This window comes from Lagenorhynchus albirostris, chromosome 8 (genome assembly GCF_949774975.1).
Source record: "Lagenorhynchus albirostris chromosome 8, mLagAlb1.1, whole genome shotgun sequence".
In the NCBI taxonomy this organism is placed as follows: domain Eukaryota; kingdom Metazoa; phylum Chordata; class Mammalia; order Artiodactyla; family Delphinidae; genus Lagenorhynchus; species Lagenorhynchus albirostris.
Genome location: NC_083102.1, coordinates 90,602,569 through 90,618,168, shown reverse-complemented (window position 1 = coordinate 90,618,168; position 15,600 = coordinate 90,602,569). Strand labels below are relative to the sequence as shown.

Here is a 15,600-nt window from a genome sequence, read left to right as displayed (position 1 = left end):
CTTGTTTATATAAAGTATAATCTTTTAAATATGCGCTGAGCCGGTACTGAGGCTTTTTTTCATATCCATTATTCAGTGATCAACTTGTAAAATAAACCCTAATGATATTCATTATATCCAAAGAAGTAAATAATCAAAACAAGAGCAGAAATGAATGAAATCGATGACAGATGCAAGAGTTTATTAATAATGTTAGCTGCTGGTACTTTGAAAAGATCATAAAAATTTTTGCTGGAAGAAAAGGCTGTTAGGTAAAATAAAATATGTCACTATTGTGATTGCCAGATGACATTTACAAATAAGATATGTGTCTTAATTTTCACCTGTCTCTAGAGCTCATTTTTGGTGTTTCCACGTCAATATCATAAGGGGCAAAATAATGCCAAGGATAAGAAATATGAGAACTGATTGAGAAAAGCTGTGTATTTTTTGACAAAATGAGATTCACGCCAGTCTCCACGCAGATACAAGTGCTTTTCCTATATATCTCGGCACCTCAGCTTTCATTCTGATCCCCTTTTCAGAAGAGATGACTGATTTTTTAAACTCTTCAGAATTCTGTATCTTAGGATACAGAAAGACATCTAGTGAGGGTTGTCTTGATGTCAGATGTTGACTCTGAGACTGAAAGGGTATGAAAACCTCATCAGCATCCCCACCTGTCCACCCACAAGGTTTTATAGCGCGTTAAAGCAGCCTGCAGATGGCCACAGCCTAGGGTTGCCAGGCCTTAGGTTGGGTGAGTTGAAACCTTTGCTGATTTCATTCACTCTTCTACACGGTTTCTCCTGTAAAGCAGGGGAGCTCATAATTACTAAATAACTTGTTCTTTTTAGTGTTCCTGTGACTAGAATTCTACCCAGGATATGCACACCACTCCCTCATTTGTAGTGCTAAAGCTGGATCTTTAATATAACCTGAAAATATCACGTATTTGCATGAACTGAAAACAAACCATTGCACTCCATACAGAAACATGGTGATGGGTTTCTGTTCTGCATTATCATGCCCAAGTGAATCTGGCAATGTACTGCTTACTCCATGCGTCTCAAATGTCAGCTTGCTCTTAGAGTGATGTGAAACCATGATCTGATGTGATGTGACTTTCTCAGAGTCCCTCTGCTGCCTACTCCATTAAAACGTGATTGAAATTGAAGTTGAATGTGAACTCATCTGCAATCAAGAGACTTAGTTTTACTGTCAACTCAGCCACTACCCTTGATTTCTTTAGATTTGGCGTTTAATCTGTCTCATTTTTTTCATCTATAAAACGATAGAGTTGTTGAAGTACGAGATGATCTCCAAAGAGTTCTAGCTCTATGATTTCTGTGCTCCTTTGCAAACTATCTGCTAATGAGTTTTAATGTGATTTGGGGTTTCAGAGCAGTACATGGCAAATATGTTGTTACTGGCCTCATTGTTACCGTGTTTACATTTATTTGGTCACATTTATTTCTCTTGGTGTTAATTCATATGTGAGATGTTTGTGAAGCATTTTCAAATGGCTGTCTTTAGCTTATGCCTTGAGTTTCTCAGAAGAGAAAGATTTTTCCTTGGGCTTACTGAGTACACACACATTGGTTCATGTATGAAGAAAAAAAAAACATGTTATTCCATTGATCTGGGAGTTGCCAAAGGAAATAAGGTTCTAACGGGTGTCTTAAACCTGAAACACAACTCAGTGACTTTTTTTCACTGAAGCTGAAAATTCATAAGGACAGTGTCACAAGTGAAATCACTTCTGAAAACACCCAGCCACCCTTTGCTACAGAGGTGGCTTCGTCCTGTGACTTCCTGACATGACCTCAGAATTTTTTCCCTTTGGTTTCTTTTCTACTGAAAAAAACGAAAAGACCTTTCATTTCATAGATGTCATAATGAATGAAAATGGTTCCAACTGTTTATTACAGAATTTTTTTAATAATACATTTAAATGTCACTCTTCTCCCTCAATCACAAGAGTCCCTTCTCTGCTTTGTACCTTCCAGAAATTTTGAGTTCTGTATTATTTTTTGATTCTTATTCTTTTTCATTCTGAAAATAAATTAATATGCTGATCACACACAGACACACACAAAATCAGGGCTATTGCCTAAATGTAAATGAATTCTGTTGATGATTTGCTCGTTCTCAGGCTTGAAGATGAAACCATTTCTACATGGTTGGCTCTGAGCCAGCAGGTATTTCCTAGTGCAAAGAGGGATGGAACTTCAGTGGCCAAATTTGACGTTTTTTTCATGTGCTCTAATCTTGTACCCTCACTCCAACACCCACCCCCAAGCAGTCACCCTCTGGTGGAAGCCTTCAGCTTTCTTTGTTTGTTTCTTTAATTATACAGAGAGTAGGATCTGCACCCTTACTAGCATATAGAAAAATCAGAGAAACAATGCAACCAACCATGTAAGTATTTTTTTATTCTTCAGATCCATTCCTTTAAAATCCAGAATGAACATAAGTCATAAGCCATATGACCATGGTACTTGAATTCATACCATAAATGGAGGCTCTTGGCATGAGAATCTTGTCACATGAACTTGACCCTGCTGCAAGTATGTTAACCCGTGCTCGTAAGGCTTGGATGATGTGAAGATGTGTTGCATTTGTTATATACTTCAGATTTATTCTGCTCACAGACATAAACTGATATGTGAGCAGTATAAATAATGACAGACTTCTACAGGGAGTGTTTGGGTCGTCAATGTCAAAAAAAAAACCCCTGCAGTATGGTTTGGCCATGGTAAGATGGTGACTACAGGAAAATCAGACCCAACGATCACAGATGTATCCATCGTTGCCGCATTTTACTGAGCAGACATTCAATGGATACCTTCTGTGTGCACAATCCTGAACAAAGTGCTACTGAGAAAAAGTGAACTCCCGAAAATTCATTCTTTAGGATAAGGGAAAGGAAAGAGTATGTTCCGATGCTTTGTCTCACATCATAAAATTGATGAAGGGCTTCCCTAGCGGTGCAGTGGTTGAGAGTCTGCCTGCCGATGCAGGGGACACGGGTTCGTGCCCCGGTCCGGGAGGATGCCACGTGCCGCAGAGCGGCTGGGCCCGTGAGCCGTGGCCGCTGAGCCTGTGCGTCTGGAGCCTGTGCTCCGCAATGGGAGAGGCCACAACAGTGAGAGGCCCGCCTACCGCAAAAAAAAAAAAAAAAAAAAAAAATTGATGAAGAAGAAATGAAAAACATGTTAAAGTTAGAATTTTGAAGAATTTCCAAAATGCCCACAGTCTCTTTTATTGTTATTTTACAAAGAATTCATTCAACCAGTATTTATTGAGTGCCTACTGTATGCTAGGCTATGGGGATATTAAAACCAATAGAATGTTATCTCACTAGTTTATAGTCTAGTGAGGGATGCAGGGAGGTGAAAGAACAATCTGAGCGTAGTGTGAAGAGTGCTATGAAAGGGAAGGGATACTGCTGGGGCACCAAGGGGGCAGGGGCAGGAAGCCAAAGCCAGGTGCATGGCCTTGAAGGAGGTGGTACAAGAAATCTTCCCAGAGGCAGTAATGCAGGAGCTGAGCTTTGAACATTCCTTTCATGGCACAACTTATAGCAACAAATAAAGATAATCGTGGATGTAAGTATCAAAAAATATATTTTATGGCTGTATATACTATTTTATGACTGTTTTATTACTTATTTTGAAATTTGTTCTATCTTTGACATTCTAGGCTAAGAACATCTGACACCTCCTGTCCTTAAAAAATTCTTATAAAAATGTAGATTAATTTTTTTAAGCTTTGAATACTGTATAGCTAAATAGGGATGTGACTATTCAGTCATCTTCTGTAACTTCTAAATTCCTCTCATTTGGGAAACTATCCTTTCACACTTAAACTTGACCAAGCGACTTCCCTTGGCACAATGTCAAAAATAGTTGACTTACTCTTTCATTTGAAAATTCTCTTTCATTTGGAAATTCACCTTTGAGTTGAAAAGAGGCAAGCACTCATCCAGACTTCAGCAGAGACTTGTCACTGCTCATCACATCTGGAAAGTTCTAAGTGTGTGTGTTATACAAGCGATTTCTTACAAAAAATATCTCTCTGAGGTGGGGTCTGGAGTGGAGAGAAGAGGTGTGATGGCAGGTGGTGATTTTTTTAGGTACAAATCATGTGCCAGGCACTGTGCTGGTGCCTCATAGACATTTTTCTCATTTAACCAGATTGTAATTCCTGAATTAGGACATTACATCACACCACTTTCTAAAAAGTCTTAAAAAGATCTTGAGATGCCTTTGAACAGCTTTTTCTGGAAAGACTCTGTTTGTGGGTAGAGCATCCCTTTTCTTCTCTTCTTTCAAGCACAGCCCATGTTGCTGTAGATTCTCATCCACTATGGCCATTAAGCTGGAAAGGATGTTTCCAGGGAGCCCCTTGCCTGGCCATTATTCATGACTGGTGTGATTGTGTGTATAAAAATCCAAATGAATCTGCAGGAAAATATTAGAATTCATAAGAGAGTTTAGTAATGTTGCCTGACACAAAATTAACATAAAAGTCAGTTATATTTCTTTGTACTAGCAAATGATTGGAAAATAGGATTTTAAAAATGATTCCAGTTATGATGACATGAAAATTTGATGTAGGAATAAAACCAAAAAAGATGTCCTTGTATTCTATTCCACTGATCAATTTGTCTACCTCTGCCCCAAAACTACACTGTCTTAATACACTAGCTTTGAGTGAGTCTTGATAGCTGGTAGGTCAAGTCCTCCAACTTTGTGATTCTTCCTACAGACGTTTTTAGATATTCTTGGCCCTTTTCATGTACATATACATCTTAGAATCAGCTTGCCAAGATCCACATAAAAACCTACTGTGTTTTTATTGGAAATAACTTGAATCTAAAGAGCAATATAAAGAAAGTTAACATATTTACCATGGGTCTTCCTGTCCATAGTTATGGTATATCCCTCCTTTTTATTTACCTCTTATTTAATAGCTCTGAACACGAGTTTCATTTTCATGGGGGTCTTACACATATTTTTGTTCAATTTGTTCTTATCTACTTCATATTTTTACAGTAGCCAAAATGGAATTATTTTTAAAATTTCATTTTCCAATTGTTCACAAGTACTTAAATAAAATTTACTTTTATGCTAATATAAGCAATATTACTAAACTCTCTTTTTATTCTGATGTTTGCCTGTAGGTTCTTTTGGATTTTTTACATATATAATCATATCGTTTATGAATAATGACAGTTCTTTTTTTCTTAATACACGTCTTCTATTTCTTTTCCTTATCATATTGCTTAGTACTTCCAGTGCAGTTTGTTTGTTTGTTTTTGGGTGGCTGCATTGGGTCTTCGTTGCTGCACGCGGGCTTGCTCTAGTTTCAGCGAGCGGGGGCTACTCTTCGTTGCAGTGCACGGGCTTCTCATTGTGGTGGCTTCTCTTATTGTGGGGCACAGACTTTAGGCATGTGGGCTTCAGTAGTTGCAGCACACGGGCTCAGTAGTTGTGGCTTGTGGGCTCTAGAGCACAGGCTCAGTAGTTGTGGCACATGGGCTTAGTTGCTCCATGGCACGTGGGATCTTCCTGGACCAGGGCTTGAACCCGTGTCCCCTGCATTGGCAGGCAGATTCTTAACCACTGCACCACCAGGCAAGTCCCTCCAGTGCAGTTTTGATTAGAAGTCCTCATTATTATTTCTGATGTCAAACAGAAAACTTTCAACATTCACCATCAAGGATGACATTAACTCCAAGTTTCTTATAGACACACTTAATCAGATTAATGAAGATACTTCTGTTCCCAGTGTATGAAAGTTTTTTTGTGAATGTGTGTTGGATTTTACCATATACCTTTTTTCTAAATCTACTGAGATGATCATAAAATATTTTTCTTTTCTTCTGCTAAAATGGCGAATTATATGGATTGGTGTTTAAATGCTAAAACAAGCCTGCATTCCTGGAATGCAACCCAACCTGGTCACGATATATTATCTTTTTAGCAGATTGCTAAATTCTATTTGCTCATGATTTCTTTGGGATTTTTTCATCATTTGTGTTCATAAATGAGATGAGCGTGTAATTTTACTTTCTCAGAGTGTTCCTGTTGGTTTTAGATATCAGTGTTATACTAGACTCACAAAATGATTAAAGGAGTGGTTCCTCTGATGTGTCAAACTTGAACATGTCCAAAGCTGAACCACTGCTCTTCCAGCCAAAACACGCTGCGCTCCTGAGTAAGCGTAATTCCATCCTTCCTGCTACTCAAACCACCATCAGAAAACCCTGTTGGTGCCACCTTCACAATATGTCTATAATGACCACTTTGTACCACTCCCAGTGTTCCACTCTGGCCCAAGTCATAGCCCTCTCACTCCTGGATTATTGCTGTAATTCCCCCAGCCCCCTAGAGCAGGGGTTGGCAAACTTTTTCTGTAAAGGGCCCGATAATAAGTATTTTCGACTTTACAGGCCACACAGTTTCTGCTGCAACTCTACAATTCTGCTGCAGTGCAGAAGCAGCCAGAGACAACACATAATAAATGGGCACGGCCCAGTTTTGCTGTAGTTTGCCAACTCCTCCCTCTAGGGTAGGCTATTCGTAACACTGATGACAGTAATCCTTCTTTTTCCTATAAATTTATTTATTTTATTTATTTATTTTTGGCTGCGTTATGTCTTCGTTGCTGTGCACGGGCTCTCTCTAGTTGCGGTAAGCGGGGGCTACTCTTCGATGCGGTTCATGGGCTTCTCGTTGTGGTGGCTTCTCTTGTTGTGGAGCACGGGCTCTAGGCGTGCGGGTTTCAGTAGTTGTGACTCGCAGGCTCTAGAGCGCAGGCTCAGTAGTTGTGGTGAGATACTGCAGCTCATGGGACCTGTCTTTTACATGAAATCTTTTTATTTTTTACTACTGTTGTTTATGTTTCCCATTCTTGCCTTGGATTTTTGTTCTTTGAAAGAATACAAAAGATGTCATTGCCTTTTTTTCCTTTTTTTTTTAAACCAAATGTTACTTGTTAGGGACTAAGTATGCGTACCTAGTTACTTGACCATGTGAGTGAATGTCCTTAAACATAGTGATTACTCTGCTACTTCCAGATATTGTGCTTAGGGGTTCAAAAGAGACATAAGCAAATAGAGAGAGAGAGTCCTACACATTTTTATAAAATTACACTCCTCAGATTCCACACTGCGGAGGAGGGAGTAGTAAGGTAAAAGTGAGGGCAGGAAATCTTCGCTTTTGCATTTGACGTGTCATTAATAGTACAAATGTAGCGCTCTGAAGTTAAAGCATGTCTCTTTCCAAATTAATAAATCTTTACCCATTAACTAAAATTCTTACAGAAAAAAAAATACTGTATACGATCAGTATGAGGATTTGGCTTTTCTTCTTAGGCTATTTTCATTTGTTTCTTCTGCATCCTTTTAATGGAATGTGTAGGTCTCTTGAAAGGTAAGGTTCAAGTTTACAAGTCTGGCCTGTACTCAGTAACAAAAAGATTTGAGATGCAGGATTTTGCTTCTTGCTCAGAAAAACAAAAATCCATACTTCACACTTAACCAATATCATTCTCCATTCATACCCAAGGAATCAGAGATATTATGCAGTTTAACGTACTAACTTCTCAACTTGTCATAAGCTTTTACCCCCTTTCTAATTCTATGAAAGTAGTGATGATTTTCAGCTTTTCTCAGTTCTTCCTTTTGTAATGCTTGTGATGATTTCTGAATTGCTTCCGAATCAGTAGCCAGAAATCTGTCATTGATATTGACATGCACCCTACGAAGCCATCCACCTACCGGAGACTTCATGATTAAACCATTTGTGCACTTGCCTTTCATTCCAACCGTGTCCCGGTTTTTGGAGGCCACCTGACGATTAGATTGGGCTAGAGGAGCTCAGTGCTCCAAATGCTTTCTCATCATTTGCACGCATGATCTTTGGGAACCAAGCCTTTTCCCTAAATGCCAGTCTTGACGAAAATGTTTTCTCTTTTTTCCAGTGATGCAGAAGACCACAAGCCTTTAAAAAAAGGCAGTCGAACACCTTCAGACAGGACTGTGAAAAAGGAAGATAGCGATGACAGCCTAGTTGACTATGGAGAGGGGGTGAATGGCCAGTTCAATGAGGACGGCTCCTTTATTGGACAGTACAGTGGTAAGAAAGAGAAAGAACCAGCCGAAGGAAACGAAAGCTCAGAGGCACCGTCTCCCGTCAACGCCATGAATTCCTTTGTTTAATCTGTGAGCTCTTTGCCAATATCCCACTTTTCTCAAATGTTTATCTTAAGTATTTGTCGGTCCGCCTTCTCATACTTTGAACATTGAGGCAGAAAGTCTGTGTTCTGCTGTGTGTTCATATGATGAGAACCATCAAAGCAAGAACCTAACTCAGTCAAATGATATCTTAATGTGAACTGCAGTGCAAAGTGCATACTTTTTCATTCAACATAGGTTATCTTGATTTCCTGAGAACTGATAAAAAATAACACAGTGTCATCAACAGATCATGTTCTTCCCTCTTCGGGATACAGTTCACTAGGATGCATGAAAAATGCTACACCTTTAAAGAATATACCTGTGTATGTTATTCAAACATGGGTTGGTACTTTGTTTATACTCTCCTCCGCTGAACCCCTAAATATGAATTCCGTTTGCATTGTCAAGAGTGTTACTGTAGTATTCTCTAGAACTTCAGTGTCTTTGTGGACATTGTCGTGAAATTGGTGACTCTATGTCTAGCTGTCATTAGTCTTTTGGGGAGACTGTTAGGCACAGTGTGTACAGTCTCTACTTGCTAAATGCGTTAATTATGACAGGTGCATTTGCTCATGCTTATGAGACGCTCTTACCTGCTCTTTGATCCTGTTACTCCACAGACTTCTTAATCGTCCAGGTATTACAGCGGCACAGTGTTCTACCTTTTACATCCTCTCTCCTTTCAGTGCTTTTTAGGCATAAACAATGCGTATTGCAATGCATCTTGGCATTTGTGGCAGACCGAGAGAATACCAAACAGATCACTCCAATTCAGTGTCAAAAATTATTCCAGAAAGCACAGGGCAAGACACATGCAGTGCCTTCAGACGATAAGCATTCCACAGCGTACCGCCTTCTGTATCATTCGGTACAGTCGACTCGGAGTCCTAGATTACTATCATTGTCTAAAAGTAACTTTGAAAAAGCATAGTTCATGAAAACTGCAACACTGAAAAAAAAAAAAGGAACTGTGAAAATAAAATTAGGAAGATAGTTTATTTTAAGGGGCATGATTTCCCCCATAGGTATAAAAAGAAAAGCTTTATCACCAACTGGAGCAAGTGATGATTTTGTGGTCTTTTATGGGTCCTATTAATACAAGTCACATTCAGTAAGAAAGATGTCAACTTGGTAGGTAGAAAATTTTTACAAAAACAAGTTATTCCAAAACTAACAGGATACAACAGCACACCAACAGGAATATATTTTCCTCTAAGTCTCTATGTATGTGGCAGCTTTTGAAACTCTGCAGCATTAAACAATGTGTATCAAATTGCATGGATGCCTTGCAGAATCTAAGAAGTCTGACAAGTGCTAACAAGGCCAACAGTCAAAGGGATTACATCTCCAGTTTCAAAAAGAAGCATATATATTCTATCATATTCATAAATAATATCTATCAAATGGTTTCCTTCCAAATATGAAAATCTATAACAACCTATGGTTGAAGGAATGCTCAGTTTCATTTGCCAATAAATTGGTTTCTCATAACTTGCATCAAGTTTAATTTTAAGTAAAGCTTTTTATATGTAGATATTTTGTTGAATCTGTAAATACACTTAAAGTGTAGATGCTATATGCTTATAGGTGTTACGTACAAATAAACAGGCCAACGATGTTTATGTTGTACTGTATAAGATGTTAGCTAATTAATACAGTGCATGGGATTGGAAAGCATTTAATTAAATGCCTTTTGGGTTTTTATTTTCCCTTTTTGCTGTGAAACTGAAAGAGTGAACTATTTTCCACATTGACAGCAGGTTTCTAGAAGAAATCTTCAGAGCTTTGCCTAAGCACAGTTTGAAGTAATCCCAGGTAAAGATGGCCCTACCTAGTTTCATATCTCCAATATGCACTTTTCACAGATCAACCTTTCTAGTGGAAATCCAGAAAGACAAAACAGGCTGCCTTGGCATCCGAGAGCACAAAGATAAGTTACTTAAAATTTGCCAGTGTGTGCGGGGACAAGAAAAGTACAGTGTTTCCTCTTCCATAATGGTAGATGCTAAATTTGTGCATGAAGGGGTCATTTCTGTACTTGTGCAACAGAGTTTGTATTAAAAATTAAATGTGGTTTTAAAAGTCCCTCTCTCTTTTGTAATATATCATGTTCCTAGTGGAGTGTGAATGTCCAAGTAATGGTATATGTAACGGTATAGGCAGATGTGACTGGATTTCCGTCAAAAGAGTGACTATTAGGGCTTCCCTGGTGGTGCAGTGGTTGGGAGTCCGCCTGCCGATGCAGGGGACGCGGGTTCGTGCCCCGGTCCGGGAGGATCCCACATGCCGCGGAGCGGCTGGGCCCGTGAGCCATGGCTTGTGCTCCGCAACAGGAGAGGCCACAACAGTGAGAGGCCCGCGTACCGCAAAGAAAAAAAAAAAGTGACTATTAAACAGTCATGATCTCTTTGTGATTTTTAACTTCTTCAAACCTAGATTTCCTAATGTTTTATTTTATTTTATTTTTCTATTGGCCATGCTGCGCGGCTTGCGGAATCTTAGTTCCTCGACCAGGGATCGGGATCTTAGTTCCCCGACCAGGGATCGAACCTGGGCCCCTGGCAGTGGAAGTGCAGAGTCCTAACCACTGGACAGCCAGGAAGTCCCTCCTAATGTTTTAAAATAGCGCAAATTTTGCTTTTTGCTTTTAAAAGGCAGAGGAAATTAAATGCAAAACTGGACGCAATATAAAAGAGAGCTAATAAAAGAAGGGCATATCAAACATTGTAATGCAAAGGCGAAGTAGATATTACCAGCCTTTAGAGAAACAGTCTGAGAAGTCAGGTAATGCTTCCTTTCCTGAAGCCTGACCTCTGCAGGCCTGTTTGCTGGTGCCTTTGGTCACCCTCTCTTCTGCCCTCCTGGACCTCCACTGTCCCCGGCCACGGCAACTGGATTCCTTAACCTCTCCTGCTTGATGACATGGTTTGGGCGTTGACGAGTATCACTCTCGGGTGTGTCATCCACCCGCTTCTCAACAGCCCAATTCTTCACGTGTCTCACACCTGTCCAGCTCTGCAAACAGCCAAGACCTGGCTTGTTCCTCTGTTCCTCCACCTGCCCTTGGTCCCCTGGTCCCAGCTTTCCATCCACAAGACCTTCCGCTGGCATAGAGCTCCCTCTCGCTATACAGTTACTTGGATAACAACATGATACATACATCAACGTAAGATGCTAATAGACCCTATGTAGACTTTGTTATTAGTCTTTTTACCGTGGAGAGCATTCACTTCTGACAGCAAGTCAGGGTCTCCAGTCTACACCGTGGGCCAGATTCACAATCTACATCCTCAGGCCACGTCATCAGTCACAGCTCTGTTTAGCAAGGGCGCTGGCCAGTTGTAAAGCCTGACTACAAAAAGCATTGGTCTGTTGATGCCTTCTTGTTCAGATGATTTATAATGGCCCTGGTTTCCTTTTTTTTTTTCGTAAATTTCAAATTTTATTGAGGACCTACGATGTGAAAATTCTCCCCAAAAATGTAATTGATATTTATGTATTTTAAAGCATAATGATTAATTTTACTTTCATAATTTAAGTAATTTTAGCAAACTCTTATCATTCAGTTCCTTAAGATCTGTATTTATACAGTTGACTTTGCAGGGTGAAGAAGAAATTAGACAATTGATATAACCCAGTGTAACCTCGTTTACTTTTAGTGTCTGATAAAATAATTGGAAGTAGCTCGTGGAGGCAAAGGAAAGAAATGCAAAGAACTGAGAAGTTTCACCTGAACTGAGCAAATCTCTCCTGCTCATGAGATTTTTCTACAAATTACCACCAGAGGGCTCCCGTACTTTATTCAATGCAAAAGAAACTGCAGGAAAACGAAGCCTCTGGAGAAACAAGGCCGACCACCTTTGATAGTCAGACTGGGTCTGATCATGCAGAAAATGATTGCCTGCTGTAACCCGGGAAAATGCAGTTAGCAGCTTCCTCTGACGAGTTCACGACCTCCAGGGAGTACGTCTGTGTCACCTCGACCCTTGTTAATCTCCTCCCTCGTATTGATTGTGGCTGGGTGGCTGACAGCCCATCAGCAGGGACAGAAGGAGGAGTAGTGGGCCTCCTGGCTCCCCCTAGATACCCCCTCGCCTGCCAGGTGGTGGGGCTGAAGGAGGGGCCGGTCCCGAAAGTGGTCCCCCGTTTCTCCCGATCGTGCCATCTTGTCTGCCACCAGTGGTTGATGTCCTGTGGTTGGTTAGCACAAGCAGCACAGTTTAAGCACAGACAGCTTTTCTTTTTCACTTTAGAAAAAGCAGCAGAGGGAAGGAATACTCGCAGAGGATTTATATTAAAGAAACAAACAAGCAAACAGTTCCCAGGTTGAGGTAGAAAGAGAGCAGCGTTTACCTTCCAGCTCTGCCATCAACCAGCTGTGGAACAAGCGAGCCCCCATCTCCCACCTCCCCAGGCCTCCGTTTCTTCAACTTTGAAATGACAGAAAGCAGATGACTTCTAACATCCCTTTCTGCTTAAATCCTGTGATTCTCCGTCATCGCCGTCGCCAAACAAAAAAAAATGTTTGAACACCTACGACTACCAGGCATTTTGCCGAGTGGGGAGGGTACAGATGAGCAAAACCAGATGTGGTTCCTGCTCTCACGGTGCCTGGAGTCTGGTGTGAGAAGACAGACATTAATCAGATAACCACCTGAATGACTGTGTAATTAATTCCACCAAGATAAGCGCTGCAAGGGGAAGGAACGCCGGTCCATGAGAGCAAGTGATGTTCAGAGCGGTGGGAGGCTTCCCTGAGGAGCTGGGAGCTGGGGGACAGTAGGACCCAGGGGAGATGTCAGGACAAAGCGGCTGCCCAGCAGAGGCCCGTGTGCCCAGAGCAGATGCAGGGGCCAGAGATCCTGGGCACCAAAGGATAGGTTTTTGTATTTATTCAAGGGGCAGTGGAAAGAGGGGAGTAATTGAAGGAGTTGAAGTAAAGCGTTACAAGACCAGATCTGTTTGGGGAGGAGGCGGAATTCATAGGATTTAGTGCACACAATGGGCTGGAAAAGAGCCAGAGGGGTTGATAAAAGCCACTGGGAAGCTTCACAGTCGTGTAGATAAGAAATGATAGAGGTTGGATCCAGATCGTATCACTGGAGATGGAGCCAAGCGGGTGGATTCTAAAGATATTTAGGAAGGAAATTGACGGGAGTGATAGGTCAGATAAGGGAGGTCGAGGGAAAGGGAGAGATCAAAGATGGCACTTAGATTTCTGACTTGTCTAACCTGACCTGAGGGTCACTTAGCTGGGAACACGAAGAGAGAACCAGATCTGGGGTAAGTTATGAGTTCAGGTTAATAAATGAAGCAGTTTGAAAAGCGTCCGAGACATCCAAGTGGAAGTCACTAGTAGCAATTGGATATATGGGCTTGGTGCTCAAAAGAAACTTCTAAGGTGATGGATAGTGATTGAAGCCAAGAGGCACAGGATGAGATTGCCTAGGGAGAAAATATAGACAAGAGGGCTGGGAATTACCTCCTATTAAGAAATTCCCTTAGGGAGTGGATAGGAAGAGGCAGATGGACCTCTAAAGGAGACCAGTAAACAGGAGGCGGAGAAGCTGGGAAGAAATAAGGAGAGTGCGTTGTCTTGGAAGCCAGTGAGCGAGACCACTTCAAGAGCAGGGAGTGGTTTACAGTGTCACTTGTTGCCGAAAAGTCAAGCAAAATGAGGATCAGAAGATGTTTGCATTTGAAGATACGGAGGTCATCTGAGACCTTAGGAAAAGCCGTTGGGTGGAGTGTAGTGACAGACTGAAGACAGCTGAGGAGTGAGTACAAGGTGAGCAAGTGGAGACAGTGAGATTTGCCATCACCCACGTGGACAACCCATCCAGCCCCGGGCTCGCTCCTTCGCGTCTGTGCCTCCATAATGATAAAATCTAAGCCTCCCGCTCTCTGCCCACAACCTCCCCTCCTACCCACTGTCCCCTTAAGCTTATTCCTTTTCTTTTTGTCCCCCTCCCCTCCCCTGTCTCGCCCCTCCCCCTTGCCTCTCCCCACTGGGAACCACTACTTTGTGAGTCTTTCTTTATATTTAAGTAAGTTGGTTGTATTTTTTTCTCCATCCCTTTTCCAGCATGGATTTTATGGTCCATTATTTTTGAAACACTCCTGCTTTACCCCAAAGCCCTTTGCCCTGTGGAGGTATCGTGTCCCTAAGGATCGATCTACTGTCTGCTTTCTCCCGCCTGCCCCTAGGAGCTGAGAAATAGAATAGAGGTCGGTGTCTTTATAAAATCATAAAATTTTCAAATGGTTCTACTCTCCGCATGGCCCTGCTTCTTTTTCTCAGGTGAACTTATATTCTCACGCTCAGCAATGGCTCTTTCAAACCTTCTCTACTCTCCTCAGACATTCAGCCCTAACCCCTCTCCCCACGCAGCCTCGCAACACATCACTCTACAAAATGACCTTATATCACAATTCACTACAGAAAGAAAAGAAAATAGAGATGGGAATTCCCTCATCTTCCTGCTAGCAAACCACAATGCCTGCTGCAATACGCCTCCCGTTAAAATAGGGGATCAGTCCTTCTACCTGCATCTGGGAACTTCTCCTCCTTTGTGGATTCTTACCTATCTTATCCCTTCTTCTGCTCAACTGGACTGTCTATTGACATTTAAACACCAAGTCTCTCCCTTCGAAAACTAACAGACAGTCAAAACCTGATTCCCCTCCCCATTCACTCCCTTCCATTATCATTTTCTCTCCTCCACTTCATGGTCAAAAAGGTTGAAAAAGTTGAACTAGTCCCAGGAAAAGTAAATGATGATCATCACAAAAGCCACTAGTTGCCAGGCAGTGTATTCTTTTTCTTTCTGTAGCCATCAAATCTCTCCAGTCTCATTCGGTGTGTCCTAGAGACACTGTCTTGCTTCAGCTGTAACTCTTTAGCAATTATCTCAGTGAATGACTCAGCAAACTTTTTTTAATCAACAAACTTTGTGCATGTGTGTATGCATGTGCACGCAGATTCAGCCTGCATATTGGACTCACCTGGGAGCTTTAAACGTCCTATGCCTGCCCACCAACCCCCATCGTGTCTCTGTTCTAATTGTCTGAGAGCTAGCTTGGCATCAGGGTTTTTCAAAGCTCCCCAGATGATTCTAATGTGCAGCCAAGACTGAAACCAGCGTGGAGAAACAACACGTTTCCACACACTTGTGTGTGCACTTAAAACGTTTAATGAACAGCGTTTTGAATATATTTCTTCATACAGGTTGATCTCAAATTCTCCTGTATTCCTCCCATGAAAAACAACAATATATGTAGGGAAAATGGACCCCGCATTGTCGGTGGGATTATAAAGTGGTTCAGCCACTTTGAAAAAGTTTGGCCATTTCTTAAAATGTTACATATAAATT

General features: G+C 41.3%; 1 protein-coding gene across 22 annotated transcripts in view; it reads left to right on the top strand.

The window, feature by feature from the left end:
* NRCAM (neuronal cell adhesion molecule) overlaps positions 1-10,269 on the top strand; it is a 90,873-nt gene extending 80,604 nt beyond the window's left edge. For 19 of the 22 annotated variants that reach the window (XM_060157327.1, XM_060157321.1, XM_060157335.1 and 16 more), the window contains one exon: positions 7,972-10,269. In XM_060157327.1, coding sequence (XP_060013310.1) covers positions 7,972-8,209 — 238 coding nt within the window. In that variant the 3' untranslated portion in view covers positions 8,210-10,269. The other 3 variants (XM_060157331.1, XM_060157332.1, XM_060157325.1) reach the window with 2 other exon arrangements.
* The last annotated feature ends 5,331 nt before the right edge of the window (positions 10,270-15,600 follow it).